The sequence below is a fragment of the Ylistrum balloti genome, unplaced genomic scaffold (genome assembly GCF_031769215.1).
Source record: "Ylistrum balloti isolate Yb309-2 unplaced genomic scaffold, AGI_CSIRO_Ybal_v1 Utg369640, whole genome shotgun sequence".
Lineage (NCBI taxonomy): Eukaryota > Metazoa > Mollusca > Bivalvia > Pectinida > Pectinidae > Ylistrum > Ylistrum balloti.
The window spans coordinates 352,300-365,344 of NW_026781901.1; the positions used below are offsets into that span (position 1 = coordinate 352,300).

At 35.0% G+C, this 13,045-nt stretch overlaps 1 protein-coding gene across 1 annotated transcript; it reads left to right on the top strand.

Annotated features, from left to right (window-relative positions):
• Positions 1-1,507: 1,507 nt before the first annotated feature.
• LOC132553807 (nuclear pore complex protein Nup50-like) lies at positions 1,508-11,646 on the top strand. Its single transcript, XM_060218088.1, has 8 exons — positions 1,508-1,588; positions 4,207-4,294; positions 6,583-6,666; positions 6,924-7,368; positions 7,971-8,240; positions 8,932-9,010; positions 10,187-10,302; positions 10,963-11,646. The coding sequence occupies exons 2-8, from the start codon at positions 4,226-4,228 to the stop codon at positions 11,160-11,162; spliced, it is 1,263 nt and encodes a 420-aa protein (XP_060074071.1). The 5' UTR covers positions 1,508-1,588; positions 4,207-4,225; the 3' UTR covers positions 11,163-11,646.
• Positions 11,647-13,045: the final 1,399 nt, after the last annotated feature.

Sequence of the window (13,045 nt, forward strand, 5' to 3'; positions counted from 1 at the left end):
GTAAAGCGAGGCGTGTTTTGGGGTAATTATAAACACTATATATATATATAAATTACTTCTTACTAATTTTTCTATTCAATACTATATATATATATTCAGTATAATTCTTTACAGGAAGTCATATTACGTCAAGATTGTGACCACTGCTGTACTTTGTTTGGTCCACATATTGTCTTTACATCAAGAAATTTGGAGCAGACACACCTTGATTTTTAATTTTTTTTTTCATCAACGTTACTTTGCTATAGTAGTATTTACACTTCCGCTTTGGAACTTAGAAATAAATGAAAGAACGTTGAAATCGCGTTTGATTCGAACTGATTATATTGCAGATAGATATTTACAAAATAATTGGACATAGGTTTTCACAACTTATCCCATTCCTTTTCTTCAAAATATACAAATACAAGCAAAATCGCGATAAAGCAATTTACGCAGTGTGTTGTACCAACGATGCAACGTGTTTCGGCTGTATAATTCAGTAGATCTGAAGTCTTAGTTTCGGATCCACACCTGCAATTGTAGCACATACCGAAGAATAAAATTATTTATGGGTAGACCCTACCATCAAAAATAAAATAAAAAAAAAGAAATAACAGTACATCGAAATAATATATCTAATATCGCATTTATGCTTTGAAAATTTATAGAGCTGATGTTTCGGGGATGGTAGGCGGGCATGGGGGTGGAGGTAATCGACACAGAGTACGGACGAAAATCATATATAATATCAAAAATGACGATCGTGTGATATTAGTTCGAAAGTATGCAAACTTATAGTTTCTGTTGAACATAATTCTCGATAATACACGTAGCCACGTAAGTCGAGTTGAAGCATATTTTTTATGGAAGTAACGAAAAACGACTAAAGAAAATTCCCGGTATTTCGAAGCTGTCTGATTTATTAGATGTTTTTAAACAAATTTTTACCTCTCGTAAAAGATATCTATTATAAGTTATCGAAAAATCAAGTTAAGAGCTATTTTTCTTCGCTATACGACACGAAACTTTGATCAAATTTTTCGGTATAGTTTATGATGTCAATTTGTGTCAATTAATCAAATTATACAGTTAAAAAGAAATATATAATTAAGGAGATGGATTAGAAAGTAATATGGCAATATTTTACTTTATTGTGTTGTGAAATTAACTTACCAACTCCATTGAATTTTAGGGGGTGTGACTTTTGTTAGAGCCCGCCATTTTATTCTGTATCGGCTTTAACAGACAGGTGCCTGTTTCGTACATTAAAGTTCCCGCGCTTTATAGCTTTTGGTAATGTTAATAAAATCCAAGATGTTCCGAATGAGGAAAAAAGCTTCTCGGACAATAATTATTTCAATTCAAAGCTCGTTCAATGTATATACTAATTCATTTCTAGCATTAAGAATAATACAATCTTCATATCTGAGACAAATAAAATTTTAAAAACTGTGAATTATATATAGAAATATTATTTTTACAAGCGAACTATTTCTTGATAGTAATTGGCTGCTGTCATTCAAAATGGCGGCCTCCATGCTGTAAGTCACGACAGTAGTTGCCGAGATTAAATTGTACTCTGCGACTAATAGACACTGTGAATTTGGTAAGTATCTATGTGAAGAGAAAGCTTTCTGTCACTTCACCTGAAATGAAAACAAGTATAATCAGTAACTTAATTTTGCGACTCGTAATAGTAACCACATCTTCTCAACTTCAGTGCTCTCGGGATTGTTCATGTACTTGTCAGACGTCCTGCAAGGTCTATGGTAACCCCTGATATTTTCATCTTTTTAGACTTTTTCCATATAGATACACCGTACTGCGAGTTTTATGCACAGTGGACTCATATTTTTTTATTGTAATTATAAATTTGTCTTCCGGTAGTTGTACGTTTTGTTCACTTATAGCCGTCATACTTTATTTCCTGGCTATTCCAGTAGTAATCCAGTTTGTTTTTGAAGCTGTTTAGTGTATTGGAAGTCAGGTAAACTGTTCCATACAGCTGTTGCTCTAATGGAGAAGGAGTTTTTTCCGTAATGATGTTCTTGCATGTTTGGGTATATTTTCAGTGAGTTAGTTCTTGTTCTGGATCTCTCGGAGGTATCAGACCACATCCTTATAAACTGTGTTGTCCCCTCATCATATTTTCCTCTAACTACATTGTACATCTTTATCACATCACTTCGAAAACGCCTGTAGGTTAGGGTTGGCAATTTCAGCATCTTTTATCTCTCCGGATACGACAGATTTCCCATTCCAGGTAGTTGTTTTGTTGCCTTCCTTTGGACACCTTCCAGTTGCTCAATATGTTTCATTTTGTAGGTTTTCCAAACAGCACTGGCATATTCTAAGTAGGTTCTTATAAGTGATTTGTAGAGAGTAATAAATAACTCAGAGTTAAGAAACTTGAAAGTTCTCCTGATCATGATGTTGCCTTTTGTATTTTTTCACTGATATGGTTGTCAAAGGTAAGTTCTTTGTCGAAAGTTACTCCAAGAATTTTCTCTTCTTCAATTGTTGTTCAATACATAGATGGTGTTTTCTGTTCCATGCTTTCCAGTGTGCATGAACTTACACTTACCTTCATGAAATGAAAGCAGCCAATTCTTGCTCATATTTCCTTCAGACTTAACAACTTGGAACATTTTTGTGTCATCTGCAAATAAGTATACAGTTGAGTCCACCAAGTCATTTATGTAAATGATGAACAAAAGTGGCCCAAGCACTGACCCCTGAGGTATTCCAGATGTCACTTTTCCCCATTCAGATGTTGGTCGGTTGACTATTACTCTTTGTTGTGTGTTGTACAGAAAGTCTCTCAACCATGTATGAACCACGCCATTTATTCTGTATGCTTTTAGTTTATTCATTAGCTTGACATGAGGGACCATGTCAAAGCCTTCCTAAAGTCTAAGTATTTACATTCTACATCTAGGGCATTGTCAAGGGCTTCTGTCCATTCTTCAAACACAATTATAATTTGCAAGACTGTAGACCGTCCTGACATAAATCTGTTCTGCTTGTTGGTAAACAATGCGTGGTGATTGGTACCTGTGTTTGACATGTTAAAATATGTAATGAGGAAAAATTCATTAATTTGCCAATGAAATATATACTCACAATGTTTTTTTTTTTCCTGGGAGCATGACATTTTACATCAAACAAAATTATCTGGGTGCAAGGTCACGAAGGTCAAGAATTTATGTGGTGCGGCTCGAAAAAATGGCCGTTTCGAAATACATAACAGTCAGAGCCGATGTCCAGACAATACATTAAAACATGTCAAAAGGGACACAAAGAGTGGACAATAGTTAAAGTACAGAAGTAGTAGACAGGAAAATAAAGTAAATGTCAAAATTCCAAGTGTTGCAAAGGAGGCAGCAAGTCCATTTTGATCCTTCATTATCCCTTTTAATAAAAGATCCGGGGGAGTGGGGGTGGGGTGGGGGGTTTATCACCCCCTGTATATGATCGTGCAATGGAATACAGTCTTCTTGGGCTATCAAATGTCATCTTGACCAAACTGGAATGCCCTACATAGATGTTTCTTACAACAAGCAGTGCTAGGGATATTCTTTCCTCATCTCCTGTATACAGATTAGGATAAAGATAGAGGGAAGCATGCATATTCATTACCCCTAGTCAGGGATATATGAATTTACCTTTAATATAAGAATGGAAAGGTGTGAATATTTTAACTTTACTGAATAGGAAATCACCAGAAATATCAATTTTTTTCACACTGGTCATAAAGGCTTCACAATCTATTTGACTGTCTTTCCATTCTTGAATGAGATGCAAGATCATATCTAATGTTTTTGGTGATGACTATTAGATGTGAGTGAGATATTTAGTTTTACATTGACAATACTTAAACTTCTAATCATCCACAAATTGAACATGATCGTTGCTTTTAAGTAAAAAAGTTTTACATAAAAAAAATGTCAAATTGTATTCTTTCCAATGTGCAATATAACATTTACATATATATATATATTTTACATATATTACTTTTTCCTAAATCTAAGCATACACCAACATTGATTGATGTCAAAAAAAGAATATCGTGATATGGTAATATGTTTTTCAAGGCTATGTAAACTTCCTACCTATATGTAAAATTGGGGTGAAAAAAATTATTCACATAAGCTAAAATGATTGCAGTTGTCTCTCAATAAACATTATATATACCACATCCATTACCACTTAATATTTTATCAGGTCAGAACCTCGGAGGAAGATGGCCAAAAGAACAGCCACAACAGAACTGACGGACAGGAACTGGGACCAGGATGATGAACCAGAAGAGGTTTGTTGATAATAATCAAAAACTTTAAACACCAATATGAGAAATATAGGTTTTCTGCTTTGATTAAACGTAAGATTTCTGTCCTTCCTCTGATCTAGGCAGGTGTTTTGTTTTATCGGAGTATGTAAAATGTGCTGTATGCTGTGCTCGGGAGGTCTGTTAGTATACACGAACTTATTAGGGCAGCTCATTTTTTTCCAAATTTTGAGAAACTCATCTGATGTAGGGAACATGTGAGCACTACAAGAAGTACTCATTAGCTGAAAGGCCATGATAGTTGATGTATATCCTGTTAAGTAAATAAATAACACAACAAGTAGTTGTTCGGTGTGTGAAAAGTTTCTCATTCCTTCCCTTTGTTATGGAGTTATACACCTTTGTTGAAATCCACTTTTAAAACTGCAGTAGATCTCTATGACATAACTATTTCCTTATTTTGCACATCGGGATATACCTTATCTCATTCAACTTTTTCTGATGGATATAAACCTCTTTGAAATAGCATAAATCCTTCATCTGAACAATGCCCCGTCTACTCCGAGTCAGATTGTAATCAAATTTTACACATATTTTGGTTACCCTCTAAGAATGTGCATGTGTGTTGATAAGGGGCTACAATTATATATCTGGAAGGGTGGGCATATATTGTTATCCAAATCTGTCCATCCCATCACATTCTCTTCTGAATGAATCAATGTCATTGTCATATTTTGAGAACCATTAAACATATTTGGTTCATCTTTACCCCATAGCATCACAACATCTAAACTTTATCATATTAAGATGGTCATTGGTCAAGGTGTAGGTGTCAAAGGTCATATTTAACAACTACTGCATATACATCAAACAATGATACAGAATCAGGGCATGCATGTTGTAGACATTCTTGTTTTCTTTCAAACACTTTCTTATTGAGTTATGTCCCTTCTTATAGAATTAATGTATAAATCTTTATCCATTTATATTTCTTCAAACACCTGCAGGTAATTTCATTGAAATGTGTCTGTGTTGAAGGTTGGAGAGTTTGTGTATAATTTTATATATGTGTTGTGGGGTTGGGGTGTATGTATATTATCTTGTGTCTGTGTTGTGGGGTTGGGGTGTATGTATATTATCTTGTGTCTGTGTTGTGGGTTGGGGTGTATGTATATTGTGTCTGTGTTGTGGGTTGGGGTGTATGTATATTGTGTCTGTGTTGTGGGTTGGGGTGTATGTATATTGTGTCTGTGTTGTGGGTTGGGGTGTATGTATATTATCTTGTGTCTGTGTTATGGGTTGGGGTGTATGTATATTATCTTGTGTCTGTGTTGTGGGTTGGGGTGTATGTATATTATCTTGTGTCTGTGTTGTGGGTTGGGGTGTATGTATATTATCTTGTGTCTGTGTTGTGGGTTGGGGTGTATGTATATTATCTTGTGTCTGTGTTGTGGGTTGGGGTGTATGTATATTATCTTGTGTCTGTGTTGTGGGGTTGGGGTGTATGTATATTATCCTATGTCTGTGTTGTGGGTTGGGGTGTATGTATATTGTGTCTGTGTTGTGGGTTGGGGTGTATGTATATTATCTTGTGTCTGTGTTGTGGGTTGGGGTGTATGTATATTATCTTGTGTCTGTGTTGTGGGTTTGGGTGTATGTATATTATCCTATGTCTGTGTTGTGGGTTGGGGTGTATGTATATTATCTTGTGTCTGTGTTGTGGGGTTGGGGTGTATGTATATTATCTTGTGTCTGTGTTGTGGGTTGGGGTGTATGTATATTATCCTATGTCTGTGTTGTGGGGTTGGGGTGTATGTATATTATCTTGTGTCTGTGTTGTGGATTGGGGTGTATGTATATTATCTTGTGTCTGTGTTGTGGGGTTGGGGTGTATGTATATTATCTTGTGTCTGTGTTGTGGGTTGGGGTGTATGTATATTATCTTGTGTCTGTGTTGTGGGTTGGGGTGTATGTATATTATCTTGTGTCTGTGTTGTGGGTTGGGGTGTATGTATATTATCCTATGTCTGTGTTGTGGGTTGGGGTGTATGGATATTATCCTATGTCTGTGTTGTGGGTTGGGGTGTATGTATATTATCTTGTGTCTGTGTTGTGGGTTGGGGTGTATGTATATTATCTTGTGTCTGTGTTGTGGGTTGGGGTGTATGTATATTATCTTGTGTCTGTGTTGTGGGTTGGGGTGTATGTATATTATCCTATGTCTGTGTTGTGGGTTGGGGTGTATGTATATTATCTCATGTTAGTATTGTAGGCTATAGAATTTTTGTATTAACCTGTTTTTTGTATTGTAGGCTGGCGAGTTTGCTCAGGCAACAACAGAGATTATAAAACAGAGACAGATCATTAAAGCCAAAAGAAAAGGAAGCAGTGTTGAGGTAAGACAGAACCAATTGTCAAATTTTATTATCTATTTACAGATTTCAACCTCCTTAATTGTCCTACCAGTTAGTAGTATTTGAAAGTCTGATCTTAAAAGTTTTGGTGAAAAGGAACAAAATTTTTTGATGAAATATAAATATTAAATTCACAAATACAGAATGTTTTTAAGTCTGTTCTACTTGTAGTAGGTTGTAAAGGGAGTTAGAAATGATTAATGATCATATTAAACACAAACTATTTCATTTTTTCATAGGGAGGAAGCAAATCTTTTACTGGGTTCTCGGGATTCAGTTTTAAGCCCACTTCAACAAGTACTCCATTTAGCTTTAATGTCAAATCAGTGACAAATGGTGAGTCAGATACTAAGAAGCCAGCAGCCAGTGAGATTCCAGTCAAGACTCTTCCGGCCAATAGTCCCGTCAAATCCACATCTGCCAGCAATGGTGCAAGTAAAGCAGAAAGCGCAGATAGTACTACCTGCAACACCTATTCAGAAAATCTGCGGAAACTCAACGAGAGTGTGTTGTCATGGATACAGAAACATGTGGAAAAAAATGCATACTGTATACTGACTCCAATATTCAAAGACTATGAAAAACATCTTGATGAACTGGAGAAGGAGAAATCTGAGCGTTTGGCTAAAGATAATGAGGCAGAAAAAAAGACAACCACAACTTTTTCCGCTAGTATCAGTACAGGTAGGAAGCCAAAGCAATGCAAAGCAAAAATTGATCAGTGATCATTTCATTATTATAAATTATAATAAACTTTATTTTACAAAAAATTGCAAAGCAAGCTTTCAAGTTTTATAAATCACTCTTTTTGGTCAAGATGGAAGTACACAAGTGGTATTACTGTGGGTCTGATACCATTTCAGTTCGGCACAGAGAATAAAACCCTGAATGCCTAGGTGAAAGGAAAGTGTGTTATCACTACACCACCCAACCAACCTAAATCATTTCACTTTTATGGAAAACCATTTTCATATGCAAATATTTAGCTATTCATCTTAGTTCTGTTATATTGTAATTTAGCAGTACAGAATTTGGTTTCATCATTATAAACAATGCCTGATTTTCTTGTAATAAGCCCACCTACCTCTTTTAAATTCAGAAAAATTACTTTTCATTGTGCTATAATACTTGATTCCCTACTTTTGAGTTAAAGGTTGTGTGCTCTAAAGAAGATTCTGTATTTTTTCTTAATTTAAATTTTTTTTAAGTCCTTAGAGTTTCTTACAGGTTTTTCCAGAGATTTATACACAGAACCATTATTTTAACTAAATTCTTCTTCCCCTTAGGGACTGAAGCTGCTGTGTCATCAAGTAAACCTACGTTCTCCTTTGGAACAACTTCTAACACAACATCTACAAGTGGATTTAGTTTTGGGTCTAAAGCTGCCACCACAGCTTCCGAGGGTACCAAGGGAACAAATGGAAGCTCCTCATTTGGTGCTACAGCGTCCACAGGCACCGGTTTCCCGGGTTTTAACCTGCAGTCAAATCTTGGAGCTAAACCATCACCATTTTTTGCTGTTGGTAATTCGAAGGGTGATGCAGGCTCTTCAGAAGGTATGGTCTTTCTCAAGCTTACGTTCTTTAAGTCATTTTCCAAGGAAGATTTATGAAATAAAGCAATGAATTAAGATAACTGAAAATGGCCCAAATGGAGGGTTCATTTTCAGTTTTAAAATGTTCAAAGCCCCTTGGTCCCAGAAGGAATATCCCTGCATTTCTGACTAGTTTTTACAAATGAATTTTGGATGAAATTATTATACTTCTGGTAATACTATTGGTACACATTATTGAAATATACAAGCTTTTAACTTCCAAATAATTCTTTTAGCACATTATCTTTATTTCATAATGGCATATTATTCAATATGCTGTCAGTTGGTTTGTTATAAAAAGTTTAAAAAGTTGTTTTCTTTTCAAAAACTTATTTTGACTATCTGCCAAGTATTGGACCTGACAATCCTTTACAAAATATTAACATACTAATACACGATAGAATTGTCTCCATTTAATTACTTTTTTCAAAATGATTTCATTGGAAAATTATTGGAAGACAAGAACCTAAAATTTAGAAAAGTTCATGAAAAAAAATGAAAATTGATAAGTTATTAACGAGAGTGAAGGTTGGAAGCATACATATACATATTATAATTCCATATTTAATGCTGTGATGTATTTTTATTCTGTATGAGATAAAATTCTGTGTGAACAAGATATCTATCAATGTATCTTTTTTCATCTGATTCAGCTGCTGAGGAAGAAGAATATGAACCCCCCAAACCAGAATCCACAGAAGTCAAGGAGGAAGGAGCTCTTCACACCGTCAAGTAAGTCACAAACTGTGTATCCACCATCTTGGTTCATCCTTTTGCCAGGGACAGTCATTGGTTATAGATAGTTACATACTCGATGGGTTAGAGCATTTGCCTAGGTAAACCTCGGCTGAAGATCTGAGGCGCCTGGTCTGACAGTCCCTACTTGTCCTTTGGGGGTTTGTGTTTTTCGAAGCTGAGAAACGGACTGGTATGGGTTGTCATGGTTGTCTTTCTTGGGACAGACTTTTTACCCCTATTGCTGTAAATGATAGTGATGGGCCTCTGTCTGTTGTTCAGTAAGGTAGACACCGCCTATTAGAAAGAGTCCCTGTCTCAAAATGGCCCTGGCTGTTCACAGTGAGATAACAAACAATCTTTTCAGTAGCTTAGTTTTAGATACAGTGGAACCCCTGCAAATTGATCCTTCTCAGAATAAATCACCTATTAAAACTGACCAAAATGGTGATGTACAGAAACTTTTTTTTTTTGAACTTCCCAATATCGATCCCTGTCATTTCTGTATAACAATATTATTTTGCGTCAGAAATAATTAAAGTATAGTAAAATTACTCCTGAAATTTAACCATACCTAAAAGATCAAAACCCCGAGTTCCAACCTGCGAACAGTTAAACCAACACCTGTGACAAGGTTATGCATTGTGCTTAATGCACATGAGTAGTTTTTGTATATGTAACCCTGACAGGGAAGATTATCATCGACATGATGTTTAATGATTAGCCCAACTTCATCAGATGGGACTGGTCCAAAGAATAAAATGGCGGACAGGCAGCCATCTTGGATTTGATTGAGTAATTATTGTTATCCCTATTTCTTATTCTTATATATCTCTATTTCTACTGGCTGGATTTCTCTCAAATTTCATATGTAGGCTTCCCTATGTCCCTTGTGCCCATTTTATTTTGTGTGATCAGAAAGACAAAATGTCTGACAGTTAATGTGGGTGTAGGTTTGTATCCTGTGTTCTGATGTTTCTGTTCAACAGAATGGTCATTAAACAATAACAGTATTAGAGGATCTGTCTGTCTAATTGTCCATATGTGATATTGTAGGTTCATGAGCATAGTTAAATGTCCATTAGACTATAACATCTAGTTCTTTATTCTTATACAATATGTGATCATACAGACAGTCTGTTCTGTTCTCCAGTAACTCTTGATTTGTTCCAGATGCAAGTTGTTCTACCAGAAGGCAGGTGCTTGGACAGAACGTGGAATAGGATTTTTACATCTCAAAAAGTCTGACGACAAAACACAGCTTGTTGTACGGGCTGATACAAGTTTAGGTATGTTGTTATCATGTCTGCTCTTTTCTGTAAAGCTATTAAGAAAATATGCATCAGTTCACTGCAACATTAACAAAAATGGAACTGTACGCAAGAAAAATAATGAATCACCACTGTGTTATTAAGATCGGCATTTCTCAGCCTTCAGGAAAAGATTATAATGTGATGCACTTGACAAAACCTTGTACTTTACTTAAATCCTTACTCACAATTTGAGCAAAATTTGTCTCCATCACCTGAGTTAAAAGATTCTGGAACTTTTTTTTTCCTATGAAAAAAGTACGGAAGAAAAAAATATTTCACATGGTAAAATTTGTCAAATGTTTGAATCTCTGCCCTGGTTTATTAATATTTGATAGACCTGGTATTATAGAACATAGGTATCCTTAATGAAAAATGTCAATTACATATGATCAAAAATGAAACTGAACAGCTATTTTCAGCTTATGATTACTATTGCCAACAGTAATATCTATGTATTGGATCTGTTTAAATAACAGATATACTTATTATACAACGTTATTTTACTTTTATTACAACATGCAAGGTGTTGATTAATCTTAATACTTATTTAAATGATAAAAACAAGCAAATTCTTTGTAAAATATTTCTCAATGTGAACGCCCACATTTTAATGACTTTATTGTGAAATCATTTCAGGAAACATCCTTTTGAATATCATTCTCTCCAGCTCTCTGCCCCTGAACCGCCAGGGCAAGAACAATGTGAGTTTGATGTGCGTGCCTAACCCACCTCTGGACTCCAAGGAAGAACCAAAGGCCACAGCGATGTTAATCAGAGTGAAGACTGCAGAAGATGCAGATACACTCTTCGAAAAAATGAAGGAATTGAGAAAATAACACTATTAAATTTATAAATATATATCAGCTTAACGATAAATGAAGTGAAACCACGGAGAAAAATATGTGAAACTTTGTGAAAGTGCATAAGTGTTGACTTTCCTGGTGTAATGTGAATACACTGTTTCTTTACATCTTTAAAATCAATTCTGCTTCTAGTTCAGGTTTTAAAAAAACTGGATAATCTATGTTTTCTATGGAATCTATGGGAACTTTGTGGTTTAAATATTATTTCTGTGTGTTAGAGTTGTAAGTGCTGCTTGGATAATTAGAGACATGGATGAAAGCAGACTTGGAGGTTGTTTCTTTTCTATGACAGGAAATTTCATGAATGATAAAATATGTAAATTTCTGATGATGTAACTTTGGACATGGGATATGATCATGCCTTGAACAGTAATATACAATTCTTTATCCACTATTGAAATGCTGTTATTATGTGAATGTTTTGTATTACCATGAAAATAACACATACTTACTCAAAGTAGATGTGTCAGATGTTATGTTTATCATGTTGATGTTGAAAGACAAATTAAGGTTTTCCATTCAAACTAACAGGCTATCAGTCCCCGAGGCTGGTTAGACAAATTAGATGGAAAGACACAAGAGAAAGTTTTTCTGCTAAACGTTTGGGGTAAATCTTTCATGATTGGGTTATTACAAATTCATAATATTCTTTAATTTACTTGTACACACAATAGACGCAGGATGCCAAGAGAATTGGAAAAGAAACAAAAAGTTGGTCTCCATTGATGCAGTGTGCTAAGAGAATTGGAAAAGAAACAAAAAGTTGGTCTCCATTGATGCAGTGTGCTAAGAGAATTGGAAAAGAAACAAAAAGTTGGTCTCCATTGATGCAGTGTGCTAAGAGAATTGGAAAAGAAACAAAAAGTTGGTCTCCATTGATGCAGTGTGCTAAGAGAATTGGAAAAGAAATGAATAATTGGTCTTGGTTGACGCAGGGTGCTAAGAGAATGATTGGTCTTCTTTAAAACTTTGATGTTTGGATGTTGACAATGGAAACGGGAAGAAGCATAATAACAGGATATTTGATTACAAACGTATATACAATGGCAAGTATAATCCATAGCATTTAAAAGAGCACGATGTCAATCAATTTTGCTTTGATTCGCTTTATGAAGTTATGTTTTTGTAAGCAAAAAATCCATTAAAGTTCATATCATCCTGTTCTCATAGACTGATCTCAGTCGCCCACTTGTAATGATTAAGACCGGATTATTTTTTTTACCACTGAAACAAAATTCATGAACTTGTGTCTTTCAATCTTATTAACAATGGAGGCCTGTATGCAATTTGTTTTCGAGAAAATTGGAGAAATGTGCATAATCTGGAAACAAGTTAAACCAGCTACAAAGTGCTTGAAATAACCACAAAATTTTGTAAAATGAATGAAAAAAATAGGTTTTGCTGTGTCATGTGATCTTTACCAATTGCAAGAAAAATTGTAATTGGAGATATATTGATATTTATCTCGTAAAAATTGAAACCTGCCGATAAGGCTTTCACCCTCCTCCAAATGGCTGTTCAGTATTCTGCTTTCCATTGTAACAATCAAATGGATGAGCCTACTCATTGAAATCTTGATGGGAAGACCTTTACTCATATTTTTATGCTATAAATCAGCACATTTTCCATCCTTCTGTACTACACCCATATCTGATAGAATAAACTAACACAAAATGTCGTGTAAAAGGAATGTATCATTGTCAGGTGAAAAAGGCTCTGGAAACCTTCAGCGTTGACACTTGAATGTCTTTGTGCATGTACAATTAATTCAATTCTATTCAAAGCAAACTTTGGCTATTATTATGATTTATATATCACATCAAAGATATTTGATATGTAACATGGCAACTGATTTT